Consider the following 15,607-nt stretch of genomic DNA (forward strand, 5'->3'; position numbering starts at 1 on the left):
AATCATTTTCTTCTAATCATTCTCATTGGAGTGCAATCACATATCAACACTAAATCTGGTTCAAAAACAACTCTATCTCTTTCTCTAATGACCTGATACTGCTTTTCCACTGGGGTTGGTGCCAGAGCCAGTGCCTAATTTGTAACCGAGCTGCATTTTTCCAAATCCTGGTTCCCAACCGGCCCCCATAACATTGAGAAGAAGTGTAGTATTTTTAGTTTTGTCAGATAATTCTATTCTCCTTACTAATATGACTTTGAGCCATTGATTTTCTGTACCCTTCTTCTCTCTTCCCAGTAACTGAACCTGAAACCAGAAGAACTGAAGCTGGTAGTGTTGTTAAATGAGGGTTCTGGTTCTTTAAGGTCAAGTCAAACATTTGGTAAAATTCTCAAAAACCTGCAACAACCATCCTAGGTTTCCTCCCGTCGATGAACTGAGACACTGAGTCAACTCTCTGGTCAGGCATAGGTGTTCTTCGGTGAGAGAGGAAGATCATATAGACCATCTCACGTGGTCTGATGGAAAAGGGGGTCCTAGTGTGAAAGTGCCATTACATTGTAAGTGAATCTTGATTAAGGTCTTGCAGCACATGTAAGTGTGTATGTGGTGTGTAGTAGTGGTTAAGGCCGCTTCAATCCCTCTAACGAGTGAGCCATGAGCCATCACTATTGTGCCCTTGAGAAAGGCACTTAACCTCAGGTTGCTCCAGGGGAATTGTCTCTGTAATAAGTTCATGTGCTGTTCTATGGTGACATTGCGTGAAAGTGACGGAAACAAATTCTGCAGGCTCTGGCCGTGAGGCAATAAATAAAGATTCTAATCTGTTTTATATAGTGTCACTATGAGAACTGGAGCTAAACAGAAATCATGGCCAAAGGAGGTACAAAAGAGAGCAATAAAACAACAAAAAAAGTTGCTCTGTGTTAACTGTACACAGTTAAATGTTTCCGGCATTTTGCATTTTCATGTCTTATTTATTATTATAATCATTCTTTTTCTCTTTCATAAACTCTGTAGTTTAAATCAGATTTGACATTAACAGCTTCCTGGCCAACAGTGTCTCCTTTTTAATTGACAGGCATAGAAAATAACAGTTCTGAGAAGGGCAATTGTTCCACACAAAGCCAACATTTAGAAGAAATGCCTTTATATTAAAACAGGACTGGAACCGGAAAAACACTGCGTTCAAATACTTTTGGGAAGTTATTTCCGAGTTCAGAAATTGCAATTACATCATGCTGTGCTAGTGGTTTTGTACTAATTGTTGGGCATTTTCTCTTATACTTGCCGACAAAGAAAGGTTTTTTTTTTTAGCACTAGTGCAAAAATGTATGTCCTTTAGATGTGTAATTGATGGTCTATCAATGTATTTTATGATTTTATGCACCCAAAATGATGAGAAATGTAGTTTTGTTGAGAAAAGCTCACAAATCGCAGCAGTTAGTTGTACAGTCTCAATTATAAATACAATCAGTCTAACATGACTTGAAGGCAGCAATAATAATTCGCATTCGCATTGACTAAAATGTTAACCTGATGAACACAAGATCAAATTAACTTCTATTGTTCTGTAAGTTATCTGTTTTATTTTTCTTTAAAGTAATCAGCTATTCCTGAAAAACGAAACATCTAAAAAGGAGTCTGTCCCTTGAGGGAAAAGGAAAAATATTATAATCTGTCATCTAGCTCATTAATATGCAAATTGAATCCTGTTTAGTCAGTCATTTTACCATGCGAGTAAGGTTGTTATATGCCACATCATATTTGTAGAGATGTAGAAAACATAACATTGATGCCTTTTCAATTTGAATATTAATGAGGTTTAAATCATTTGCTGCTCTTCCAGATTTAACAGGTTCTTGCATTTATTAAAGTGTACACAACAAACATCTTCGTAAGATAGATCTTTAAACAGGGCAAGCAATTCTGGGACAGACCAAATCCTATTTGGAAGAGTTAAATGGCTCTGTCTTTGAACTGAATAATGCATTGACAGTGCACATCAAAATATGCACTGCATTTTAGAGCGAAAGACCAAGTAAACCAAAAGCCACTCGTGCAAGTTCAGCAAATACACAACAATGTTACAATATGAGAACCTCAAAAGGTCAATATTGAACTTCACAATTTCCATGAAACAGTCCAATTTGGGCTTGCAGATTTAGGTAACCACTAAGCTGTTCAGATTTTCTTGGATGCTGATCCAAATGGGATCTGTGATTTTGACACGGGAAACTGCTAAACAATATCGGTATACAGTTGAAGACACTGTCATGTAAGTTTGCAGAAATAACATATTTTAACATTTGTGATGGTGCAACAGTTTGGGAGGGATGGTGCACCAAATTCAGCCGGCTTTATAATGTTATGTAAATTGTAAACATCTCAAAAAGTAAGACCACAAGATAACATAAAACTAGCAGAGGTACATTTATTTCATTACTCACAATTGTTTGAGTAGAACCACTCTGTCTTTTAGTCATTAAAAGTCTTCTGACCAACGAGTTATTTTTATAGTTAAGATAGTAAATTTATTTTGAAACTCAGTTACAAATAGTCAAAAGGTGAAGAAACAGGATTATTCCCAGGTCAGCCTGGTGACGGGAAAAGGCGAAAGAACAAAACTGGAGTCCATTTCACACTTTTATAAGCCCTCCAAAAAACAATATGGCACTGGTTTAACATCCAGAATTAATACAGGGCCTGATGAAATATCTGCAGTAGCCTATATGCTCAGCCTGGTCTCATTGTTAATACGTAGGTATTACTACGTAATTTTCAAAGATAGAAAACGTACTTTTTTTGTACGTTTCGATATATGCTGAAACGTACAATATGGACGTATCTGCAACGTTTAAACGTAACATTATTACGTTTTTACAGCTAAAAAACGTAAACTATTTACGAATATTTCATATCATAAAGATATCTGTATAATTTCCCTTTTACCAAAAACCCTACTCCCACACCTAAACATACCCATTTTATAGACAACAGTCTCGATTTCAAATGTAGTACACAAGTTTAAACACGGCATGTCGCAATCAGCGACGAAGCATGCGAGAGCCAATGAGCGTTTGATATCACTGCCGTAAAACATGTCGTAACGCTTCGGGCGCAATTTTTGAATTTGAATTCACCACGAGCGCGGGATTTGACGTTTACGGTCTCTGCTTAGAAATGGAGATGAAGATCGCTGGATAAAGGGCTGAATTTGGATCTGTTTCTTGCAAACAAACAACGTATAGATTCTAAAGATTTGGATTACATCAAGCTAATAAAATTGATGTCTTTTGTGAATTTATGTTGTGTTTTAGTTTTGTGTCTCACGGTAAATAAACCAAATATTACAAAATGGTTAAACGATTAAAGGAGGTATTTTTAAGGTTTTAAAGTGTATTCTTGTTTAACACCATGTAGGCTAATCCTCCGAAACGAGTTTGCAGCAGAAGGCACGAACAGAGCGAAATGTTATTATTTATGAGTAACGTTAGTATATGAGTAACGTTAAAATTTAATTGAATGCAATAGAGTCAAAACATTAATGCTACGATTTTAATATGCATAAGTTAAATAGGTACAAATTTGTACGTCGGTAAAGTTGTTTATACGTAAATAAATTACGTTTTTGTGCTGTCAATAGAGCTGGTAAGTCCCGCCCATCCGTAAAACCCCAAGTGGACCTCTAGGTTGAAAAATCGTCAATGCAAGTGAATGGGAGAAAATAATTATTTTCTGGTCCCGTTTGAATTGTGCCATGAATGTGAACATATGTTGTCTGTGAATTTTTTATATAATTTTTCATGTTACGAGTTTGATAATAAAACCTAAGTGGCAATTTGTCAGTCATCAGCTTGGCAGGAAGACAAGTAGAACATATCTATCCATATCTATCTATTCTCATTTTTTAACACAATATTGTCAGACTTCTTTTTGCTATAATTTATGGGAAATATGATGTAGTGTAGGCAAAATCTATAACACTGTTATCAGTATTTAAAATGTATTTACTTTATAAATTTGTATTTTAGCAGTAAATTTAGTCATTAAAATGTTAGCAGCTAGAAAATAACAAGAAACAAAAAAAAAAACAAATCATGGTTTTAAGCTGTATTTAGACACATTTTGGCAAAGATTGGGAACCATTTTAATAAAATAAAATAAAGCTCAAATATATTTTTAGTATGAGGTGAATAAACAACATTTTGTAACAGTTTGTAAAAAAAAACTCTGCTCAATTACTGGCAATTTTATGATTTTATGAACAGAATCGTTGCATATTTTTGTTACCTGATTTTATATGCACCTGCTCTGATCATCACCATCAAACTGTGGAATTACCTCCAATAAACCACTTGCAAAGAACATGCTGGTCCAATAACTTCCTCTGACGTTTATCGAACCAGGAAATGTAGTTTTTCCACCGCTCACGTCTTTAGCACTGTTACCTGTCAGACCCACCTGAATTTGAACTAATCATGTTGCAGAATTTAGAGGAATTTAGAGAAATTTAGAGAACGTGTCATTCGTCCTCTCCAAGGCTAATTTTCCCCTTAGCTGCAGAGCGGGCTCTCATGGACTACATTTCCCATGATCCCGTGCTGTTTTGCCCTGTTAGCGCACGCGACATGTCAACAAACACCAAAGTCACACACTGGAGTGAATCTGGGCTGTAACAGATATCACAGCATGATCGGTAAGCCCATATTTATTAACAGCTACCTATGGCTGTCCGTAGGCTATAATAACTATGCCTTTATTTCCATTTGAAACAGATTTCAGACCGGTGATGTTGTGTCATTTGACATTAGGCTACCTTCACATGACAGCTCACTGCGCTCTTCAAATAATCAACATAGCACAGCATAATTGTTTAATAAAGAAATAAGGCATAATCATATAAAATGTTGTAAAATGCATCTCAGTGTAAAGCATTGGGTTCTAGGTTATACTTCAAATTACGCGAATTCAAAGAAATGTGAAAGGAGAGTTTTGACATCATGAACATTTGAACTTTTTCACCAACAAGACCTAAGTTACTACTAATACTAATATGAGGCTAGTTTACTCTTTACCTTTTTACCTTTTATTTATTCAGGGTGAGTTTTGGAAGTCTGCATTTATTTGCAGACACCTTGAAATATTTATGAAATAGGCTACACAACAATTCAAGAAATAGCAAAAATGATAAGGTAACATACAGAAATATCCAATATTTCTTTTCATCTATAATGTGATTAATAAATTGTATACATTTATAGCATTTAAATACATAACAATTGCTCCAACAAAAATGTGACAGTATACCTGATATTTATAAAGACCACAGTTCAGCCATTTAGTTAAAAATCCCTTATGTAGTTGATTGAGTATATGTCGATGTGATTTTATTGTGTGCACCTATTTACCCAACAGCTGTTAAAATTGATGACACTAAAATTTGGGTATAGAGGACATAATTTAAAAAAAGAGCTTTAGAAGTACTAGATGTTTGAAACCCACATACAAAGAGAATACAAGAATGTGTGTCAAACCACTGAGTTACAGAGAGCTGTCAGACCTCTGAGACCCAGAGAGCTGTATGACCTTTGAGAAAACTTTCCTGTGTGACATGAAGACATTAATGCTCATATGAATGCATTTAACACTTGTTTGGAGGAAATCATATTTGCAGAATCTTCTCAGATAGAATACCATTATTATCTGAGATTCATGTTTGTTTTTCATCTATAGGCCTGTCGTTTTTTAAATAATTATTTTGTCAATAAGCATGCTTTATTTTTTTACTTAGCATAGGCCTAATATTTTATCTTTATAGAAATCAAAGCAATTTCGTGAACAGCCATAATCTTGCCATAATCAGCCAAGATCTTTTTGATTAAATCTAAGAGCTTTCTGTCCCTCCATTGACAGCTACGCAACTGACATTTCGAGACTTTAAAAAGATCGTAAAACTAATCCATATGAATTGACCTGTTTAGTCCAAATTTTCTGAAGACTCGATTGCTTTATATGATGAACAGATTGACTTTTGGCTTTTATTCATAAATAAACATTCATCAACTCAACTCACAAATCAGTTGTGGTATACGGAAGCTCATGCATGTTCGCTTGACGTGTGAGAACCAATGAGGTTCATTCTCGTGTTACGCAGTACATTTGAGCTTCAGCAAGAACCAATGAGGTTCATTCTCGTGTTACGCAGCACGTTTGAGCTTCTGCAAGAACCAATGAGGTTCATTCTCATGTTACGCAGCACGTTTGAGCTTCTGCAAGAACCAATGAGGTTCATTCTCGTGTTACGCAGCACGTTTGAGCTTCTGCAAGAACCAATGAGGTTCATTCTCATGTTACGCAGCACGTTTGAGCTTCTGCAAGAACCAATGAGGTTCATTCTCGTGTTACGCAGCACGTTTGAGCTTCTGCAAGAACCAATGAGGTTCATTCTCATGTTACGCAGCACGTTTGAGCTTCAGCAAGAACCAATGAGGTTCATTCTCGTGTTACGCAGCACGTTTGAGCTTCTGCAAGAACCAATGAGGTTCATTCTCATGTTACGCAGCACGTTTGAGCTTCTGCAAGAACCAATGAGGTTCATTCTCGTGTTACGCAGCACGTTTGAGCTTCCGCAAGAACCAGTGAGGTTCATTCTCGTGTTACGCAGCACGTTTGAGCTTCAGCAAGAACCAATGAGGTTCATTCTCGTGTTACGCAGCACATTTGAGCTTCCGCAAGAACCAATGAGGTTCATTCTCGTGTTACGCAGCACGTTTGAGCTTCCGCAAGAACCAGTGAGGTTCATTCTCGTGTTACGCAGCACGTTTGAGCTTCCGCAAGAACCAATGAGGTTCATTCTCGTGTTACGCAGCACGTTTGAGCTTCCGCAAGATCCAATGAGGTTCATTCTCGTGTTACGCAGCACGTTTGAGCTTCCGCAAGATCCAATGAGGTTCATTCTCGTGTTACGCAGCACGTTTGAGCTTCCGCAAGAACCAATGAGGTTCATTCTCGTGTTACGCAGCACGTTTGAGCTTCCGCAAGATCCAATGAGGTTCATTCTCGTGTTACGCAGCACGTTTGAACTTCAGCAAGAACCAATGAGGTTCATTCTCGTGTTACGCAGCACGTTTGAGCTTCAGCAAGAACCAATGAGGTTCATTCTCGTGTTACGCAGCACATTTGAGCTTCCGCAAGAACCAATGAGGTTCATTCTCGTGTTACGCAGCACGTTTGAGCTTCCGCAAGAACCAGTGAGGTTCATTCTCGTGTTACGCAGCACGTTTGAGCTTCCGCAAGAACCAATGAGGTTCATTCTCGTGTTACGCAGCACGTTTGAGCTTCCGCAAGATCCAATGAGGTTCATTCTCGTGTTACGCAGCACGTTTGAGCTTCCGCAAGATCCAATGAGGTTCATTCTCGTGTTACGCAGCACGTTTGAGCTTCCGCAAGAACCAGTGAGGTTCATTCTCGTGTTACGCAGCACGTTTGAGCTTCCGCAAGAACCAATGAGGTTCATTCTCGTGTTACGCAGCACGTTTGAGCTTCCGCAAGATCCAATGAGGTTCATTCTCGTGTTACGCAGCACGTTTGAACTTCAGCAAGAACCAATGAGGTTCATTCTCGTGTTACGCAGCACGTTTGAGCTTCAGCAAGAACCAATGAGGTTCATTCTCGTGTTACGCAGCACATTTGAGCTTCAGCAAGAGGTTTGTTCTCCCTCGTCAAGCAGGTTCGGTTGAGCTTCTGTTTTTGTTTGCTGATCAATGTTTATATGTGAATAAAAGCCTAAATTCAATCTGTTCATCATATAAAGCGATCCAGTCTCTTTAGACAATTTGGACTAAACTGCACAGCTTATATGAATTAGTTTTACAATCTTTTTATGAACTTTTTGAAGCATCAAAGCGGTAGTTGCCTAGCTGTTAATGAAGGGAAAAAAGCTCTTCGATTTCATCAAAAAGATCTTCATTTGTGTTCTGAAGATGAACGAAAGTCTTACGGGTTTGGAACGACATGAGGATGAGTAAATGATGACAGAATTAAAAAATTTGGGGCGAACTATCCCTTTAATCGTCCTGTCTGTGAAACCAGGCCTATATAGAATTCGATTGTAGCACATTTTCCGGTAAAACTTTCTCTCATGCATCTTTCAGCAGATGTTTTCTCAAAAGCAAAATTCTTTTGTCCTTTTTTAGGTGTCTCGCATAATTTTCCGACCCGTCATATTCCACTTCCCTGCGCCTGCCTAGATTATCTGTGAAAAATGATATCAATGTTGAATCTGAAATAAATCGTTAGAGCTTCTCAGCCTGAGTCTGCCTTTGGACTGCTGGGCTCTGAAGAAGACGTATTGATTGTGTCTTTTCGAGTGTCTCGGTACAGGGCTCGCTGATCCCCGCGAGACAGGGATTTGGTTTGAGTGAACTGACTGGCGCTTGTCTGGCAGAATGAGCATGAATCAAGCAGCACGCCTCCACCCTCAGGCACAGTATCTCCTGCTATTGGAACAATATCTGTGCCAATAGTCATGTCACGTAAGCTTGTTTTTATATTGACTGAGCTGTGAGGAGAACTAACTCTCGTCCCGCCAGGGTAGAGCATGTTCAGCAGCACCAAAATCTGTCTTGCATCAATGGATCTGGATATGTTTTTTGATTAGAAAAGATTTTAAATGGCTTGAATTGGATGCAATAATCTTGCATCTTTTTAATGTTCAAATGCTGCACTCCATACAAATGCTTCTATTCAGAATACCGAGCTGAACATCTGAATGCTCTTATCACGTTCTGGAACATAATTAATTACTTTTGACATATTTGACATTTTAGTTTTTAGTCAAGCAATTATTTTAGGGTTAGGTGTCTCTCAAGAGCACAATGGTTATAGTTCATGTCATGATCATTTACTCAACTCTATCTGTGAAATGCAAAATTAAATGTTTCAATGTCTGAGCTGCTTTTGTCCATACAAGGAAAGTCGATGGTGGATTATACTGTCATAAATGACAAAAAAGCTCCATAAAAGTATCATAAAAATAGTCCATACTATTCTATAAATCTTCTGAAGAAATACAATAGCTTTGTACTGGAAACAGACCTAAATTGAAGTTGTTTTTCACACTGTTAATTTAGTGTCGTTAGTACTTCAATATCAGCTTACTTTATTTTAGTTAGTTGCCAAGGCAACATTTCTAATTTCAGTTCGTTTTTTTTAAGTTTAAGTTTTTTGTTAACAATTTATATTTTATTTCAGCTTTATTTCAATTAATGAAATCGATCCTTTATAGTTTCACTAAAACTCTAACTAAAACTATAGTGTTGTGTCACGATATGTCTTGTGAAACATGAGAACTGATGGCATTTTGTAAGACTTTAGTGGGGCTTAGGCAGTGTATATGTGTTCTTTTGCTTGCCAGTGTAAATATCAGCACTTTTTATTTCGTGCTTCACAGAAGAAAATAAATGATGTGTGGAGAAAGGTCATATAAAGCCTCTGATGGGGTAGAATTGTTGGATTTTTTTTTTTAAATAAAAAGCCATAGATTTTCTGAAACAGAATGATGATTTAGCATTATATATATAATTTTCATTACCTGTTTTTTTTTTCATATAATTTTTTTAAAATGTCAAGTTTGTCAACCAACCTTATGATAAAATAAAGTGTCTGTTTTATTTCTGAGCTGTCAGACAACTTTGTGTAAGAGGTGTTTGTGTATGTGCTGTCTCAGGATTCAGAAGTGTAGTCGCTGTCTTCTGTCAGGTCCTCTTCGGATGTCTCTGAGTGTTACAAGAAGTTGAAGGAGCCACATTTTCTGTGGTCTTACTTGAAAACCATCTATTTTATCTCTTCTTTTTTTTAAGTACAAAATACAACACTTTACAACACATTTTACATTTTGTCCTGTCCTGTCTTTCTACTGTCTGCATGACGTTGCTTATGGAAGCTGAGAGACACTATCTGGTCTGATTCGACAGTGTTGCTGTATTGCTCTTAGTCTGCATTTAGATAAAAGAACAGCTTTCATGCTTGAAATCTTTCATGTTTATTGGTCACTCTGACAAAAAAAAAGAAAGAAACATTTTCTGAAGAAATGTGAGTGATGCTTGACCATTCAAACCTCACCGCTACAATATGCTAGACCTCAGTTGTTACCAGGCTGTTGTTGTGCACTTGCTAAGGTGTTTGACTGCAGTCGGTTACTTGGCCGTTGTTTGGTTGTTGTGGGTGGTTGCGGGCTCAAGAGAAAATTGTATTCAGTTCTCTCTAGATAGTATGATGATCGCACAGTAAAACAACAACTCAACTCTCCTTGACCAGCTGTAGAGTTGAAGTAGCCTATCGTTCATGCCTTTAGCACAAGCACCAAAAGCAGCCCATACTAATTCTCTAAGTTCCCTTTAATAGAAAAATGTGCATTTTCATTCCTTCATACATGGTTGCAACAACATTTAGTTCAAATTTTTAAGTGCCATTGTTAAAAAATGCTATTGACTGAAATTTCAAAGATGTTCAGTTCTTATGCTTTAAAATTTGTACCTTCCTGACAAAAACAAAACAAATTAAAAAGTTTAAGTGAATAGAGGTTGATGATATTTCAATGCGTTGGTGTAGATATAGAAAATGGGTAAAATTCAACAATTTCACAAAAAATTTACAAAAGTGAAACTGCATATGATGGAGCCACATTGAGATCCACATATCTCTGGAAATTAACCATATTGGGCCATAACCATTAAAGCTACAATATGCAAGAATTTTTTGCCGCTAGAGGGCGCTACATTCCAAACAACAACAACGGCGTAGCTTGATGACGATGTGAAGGAGCGTGGAATGATGGACTGTCGTTTTAAACTCCACCGTGGATGTAAATCAGTCAGACGGGAATCGAAAAATCATGTTCATGGATGAGGCTAAGTTCTTTTTTTATAGTGACATGCTTTTTGTGGCGAGGGGGGCGTGGTTCAGCGCGGTCTGTAATGGGAGAGAGAAGAGACGAGCAAGTAGGTCAAGTGCAAATGACGAACACCTGTGTCTTATTGCTGTGATCCGCGTGGAGAGACCGCTTATAAGCCGCGCGCTGGAACGAGAGAGAGACTGGAGAGAAAGTTGGACGCAGAGAAAGAAAACCGGTGGATCCGAGCTCTCATTTTTGAACTGTTTTGTGCCGTCGCGGTTGCCACGGTGAATGCGCGTTGTGTGCGACTTTTGTTTGTTTTGCTTTATTTTAATAAAGTACGAGTCCCAGTCACGCCGACCCCTGTCTTCTTCCTTCCTGACTCTTGAACCTCATCACACTTTTATTTCATTAAAATGAATTAACCGCAAGAAAAGTAAGGTTTAATACTAAATTGGTTATCATAGATGTTACTGTATGTCTAATTCATTGTTGTGATAACGCGGCGCAGTTTTACGTGTTCTAAACAATTGTTGTAAAAGTACATTCGAACATACCCACATCATTTGCCAAAATACTGATTAATCTTTATGTATAACACATGCTATATTTATTTACATGGCCATAAACACCAGACGTGATAAACAATGTCAATAAACTAAACACAAATCTAAAGCAATAATACTTCCCTTACATAAACATAACTATTACCGAATGCTACATTTGGAAAATATAAAAAATTAAGCATGCTTTGTTGACAGAACCAGCTGCAATCGGTAAAGAATAATTGTGTTCCATAACGACTGCAAGAAACAAGCTAACGTTTGTTGCTTGATAGACGCTACAACAACTTCCGCATTTGTCCAGGACTCCACACAGTACGAGCGGAAACCGAGGGTAACGCGGATGTGACGCAATTGACTGGCGACTCCCAGCTCCCCCCTGCTCTAACGCCCCGTTTCCTTGGTTAAAATCGCAATTTTCTCACGATTTAAAAATAGTTGGAAACATTTGGGATATTGTAAGTAATCAACTTAACAAAATATATAACACTGGACTTGAGATTATGGGATATTTTAATGCAAAATTCTTGCATATTGTACCTTTAAGATGCCAAAATAAATATTTGTTAAGAATTAGAATCTAAAAGAATATCTTTAATACTTACAGGCTCGCAAACTTCGGGCAAAACACACAAGAAGCATTTTTGCCATTTTTGAACTGTCACCGTTGGCATTTAATGCAAAATTTCTAAAGTAAACAGATTTAACGAATAGACCTACCAATCTCTGTGTAAAACTAAAATAAAGACCCTGGCCGTTTCTCAATATGCGTTCTTGTCTGTACTTGTGTTCTTGTGGACTTGTGAAACGTCATCAGTCGCTGCCCAAGTACTGTTCCAATTCAGAGTTCACATCTAGCCAAGTCCAGTTCAAATCCCCGGATGTGTTCTTGATCCGCCCCTTTTACCGAGGATGCATCGAGAGGTGACTTGTGCGGACTTGAGGCAGCCAGGTATCCCAGAATGCATCTCACACCAACCAGCAAGCGTCAATAGCAGAGGAGAAACACCGCGTAATTTAAAAATACTGCTGTTATTGTGTCACGAAATGTAGTTTTAAGAGTATTTCAGGCGAGAATGTAGTTGTTTAAAGCTCAAATCTTTGGTTTATTTATAAAGATAGCGCCTATTTGAAAATTTGATCTGACGTTTTTGGAGTAGTTGTGAGATCCAGGTAATCGGACGCACGGCGCTCATGTACCCCGCCGAGAACAGCCTTCCCTCAGTTAGTGCTGTTGACGTTTGCCACTGGCTCGGATGTCTCCAGTCTTTAACATGAGATATAAATCGTCTTGTGTATATCTAACGGGCGATTTATTTATCTATTTATTTTATTTGTCTCATTAATCTATAATTTGTTCACTGGCAAAACGTTTTGGCTGAGGGCAAAGTGAAGTTTCATAGCTTTATATATTTAGTCTATTTAACTTTAACGTTGTAGCCTAGAGAGCTGACTTATGTTTGACTGAATCGTTTGCTAGCTTTTTATACCTTTTAGGCTACTTATACTTTTATAATGGCTATTATTGATCATTAAAACTGACATTTAACAAAAAAGGTTATGTAATTTTATTTTATATATATATATATATATATATATATATATATAAATATTTTATTATACATGTTGCTACATTCTCTTCACTGTATGTATATATAATAAAATAAAATGACACAACCCTGTCTCTTTTTGCTAAATGTCAGTGTTAATGATCAATATTATAATGTTTTTTATGTATCATATTTTTAAAATGAAAACAAAAAGAGTCAGAGTTGTGCTTTATATTTCGTGTTGTTATACATATATGCAGTGAAGATAATCAATTGCGTTGCCTGAACCACATTTGTGTGGCCATTAATATGTTTAAGATTTTTTTAAATGAAAATGAAAAGAGGCAGAGTGGTGGTTTATAACATATTTTGTTTTATTGTAGCCTAAATATATATAAAGAGATAACCGGAGTAGCCAGAGCGAGCTGAGTGACGCTATCAAGTACGCCGCTGTTCCATTTGCAGAATTATCGGACTTGCGTCCTCCCGTCCTCGGGAGTTCGTTCTCCTGAGTCGAACTTGTCAAGTCCGAACTACCAAGGACTCAAGTCCGAAGTTTGCGTACTTGGTATTGAGAAACGGCCCCTGTCATCTTCCTAAAGTCATTTTTACCCCCTGTAATCTGACTTCAAATATCAGGTGAAAATTGTTGTTTTGACCCTCCTCTACAAAATAGTGGATTACTCAGTAAATATACATCCATGACACTGAATATTTTGAAAAATCAATATTTTTAAAAACTGCGTTACACACCACTGCTGGAATCCACACGCATTTGGGTGTTAATGTCAAGCCCTGCTTATAATAACAAATCAGGGTTTGTGTACTGATATGACCATTACTTTTAATGGCTTTTAGTGTTTTGAAAATTGTGATGGGATTTGGGGCTTAATTTGATCAAAATACGGAAACTTATTAATTTTGGATGACTCACACACACACACACACAAACACACAAACACACAAACAAGCTAGCTGCTCCCTGACTCTTCCGTGCTGTTTACAAGGCTGTTATAGAGACCGATGTCTCAGGACAGCTATTTCAGGGATATCTGTCAGGCAGTAGGGACATGTAATGTGCAATATACCAAAAAATATTGCTTGCTGCATTTTTAAGATGGGATAATACTGTGTGCGCTTCTCATAACAATCATATTTTGTTGTAAAAGCCATTTGAGGTTTGCAGTACCGTCCCCAAAGCAGATTCTATCAGGGGAAAGTCAACCCCACTATAGACCCTGGACAGAAACACAGGTAAAGTAAAGGGTTTGTATATTGGGTTCAGCGCTAATGTTTTTCCTGTGCTGTCCTCTGGTGGAGACGGATAGAGACAGATTGACAGTGGATATCTGTCCAAAGTGGAAGTGATCAGGGGGTCAGGAGGGTCTGCTTATAAACTCAGTCCGAGAGAGAGAGAGAGCGCCGTGTTGGTCCTCTCTCGGGACGGCAGTGCAAAGGGACAGGATTATTTACTCGCTGTGTTTGGAGTCCAAGGAGAGAATAAATTGCTATTGATTTTTGCAGTTAAGTGTCTTTCCTGCCTCCAGACTGACTGTGGGCAAAGAATAATTTGCTTTAATATGTATCCACATTCGTCTTACCTCTTTTTCTCCGTGTCCAAAGTGGAACGTTTTTTTGACGCAGCATTTTCTCTCGCTGTCAGCACTCAGACCATCATATACATTGCATTACACTCGGAGCCTCTGTGTAGATCTGTTGAGGCTGCTGCTCATAACTGAATCTGAATCTTAAATCTTGAAGTTGGCATGTACTGTATTAGGAATGCTATTTTAGGACGTGAGGGCCACAGAACAGCAGTGGACTCAAGCTGCACGCGTCTCTATTTGCATGCTTTTATCTTATGCAAACTTTCTACTTCACTGGGTGGGGAGTTGAAAGTATATGTTGGAATATGTAGGAAGACAATGTGCCTGTATTGTAGCAGTAATAGATCGTGAGACCACTGCATATAATGAATTGTCTATTCAAATATCAGATTATCAATGTGCAATTTGCAATTAAGGAGCAATTTATGAGTGACATTGTTATGTGAATAAACAAATATAGGGCTTTACAGTAACATTTATGTTCATGAGGCACAGTCAAAAATGTAGGGGCAGAGTTAAAGTTTTTCAGCAAGGATGCATTAAATTGATCACAATTGACAGTAAATACATGTATATATGTTGCAAAAGATTTATTTCTATTTTAAATAAATGCTGTTCTTTTGGACTTTCATCAAAAATTCCTGAAAAAACATTGATTTCAACATTGATAATAATCAGAAATGTTTCTTGAGCAGCAAATCATCATATTAAAGTGATTTCTGAAGAATCATGTGACACTGAAGACTGGAGCAATGATGCTGAAAATTCAGCTTTGATCACAGGAATAAATGTTATTAATAGTATTATTGCTCTTACCGTATTTGGATCAAATAAATGCAGCCTTGGTGAGCACAATTGGCTTGTTTCAAAAACATTGTAAAAAATCTTACCGACCCCAAACTTTTGAACGATTAACGGTGACTACAGAAAAAAATTATATTCACAAAGTATATATATGCATTGCTTGTATCTTTTTTTATCTTAAATATG

General features: G+C 37.4%; 1 protein-coding gene across 1 annotated transcript in view; it reads left to right on the forward strand.

Annotated features, from left to right (window-relative positions):
• Positions 1 to 4,609: 4,609 nt before the first annotated feature.
• The window catches only part of prkn (parkin RBR E3 ubiquitin protein ligase), a 164,366-nt gene continuing 153,368 nt past the window's right edge, over positions 4,610 to 15,607 (forward strand). Inside the window, exon 1 of the mRNA XM_084391429.1 lies at positions 4,610 to 4,699. Within this exon, the coding sequence (XP_084247555.1) occupies positions 4,693 to 4,699 (7 nt within the window). The 5' untranslated portion in view covers positions 4,610 to 4,692. The remainder of the gene's footprint in view (positions 4,700 to 15,607) is intronic.

This window comes from Rutilus rutilus (genome assembly GCF_951802725.1).
Source record: "Rutilus rutilus genome assembly, chromosome: 20".
In the NCBI taxonomy this organism is placed as follows: domain Eukaryota; kingdom Metazoa; phylum Chordata; class Actinopteri; order Cypriniformes; family Leuciscidae; genus Rutilus; species Rutilus rutilus.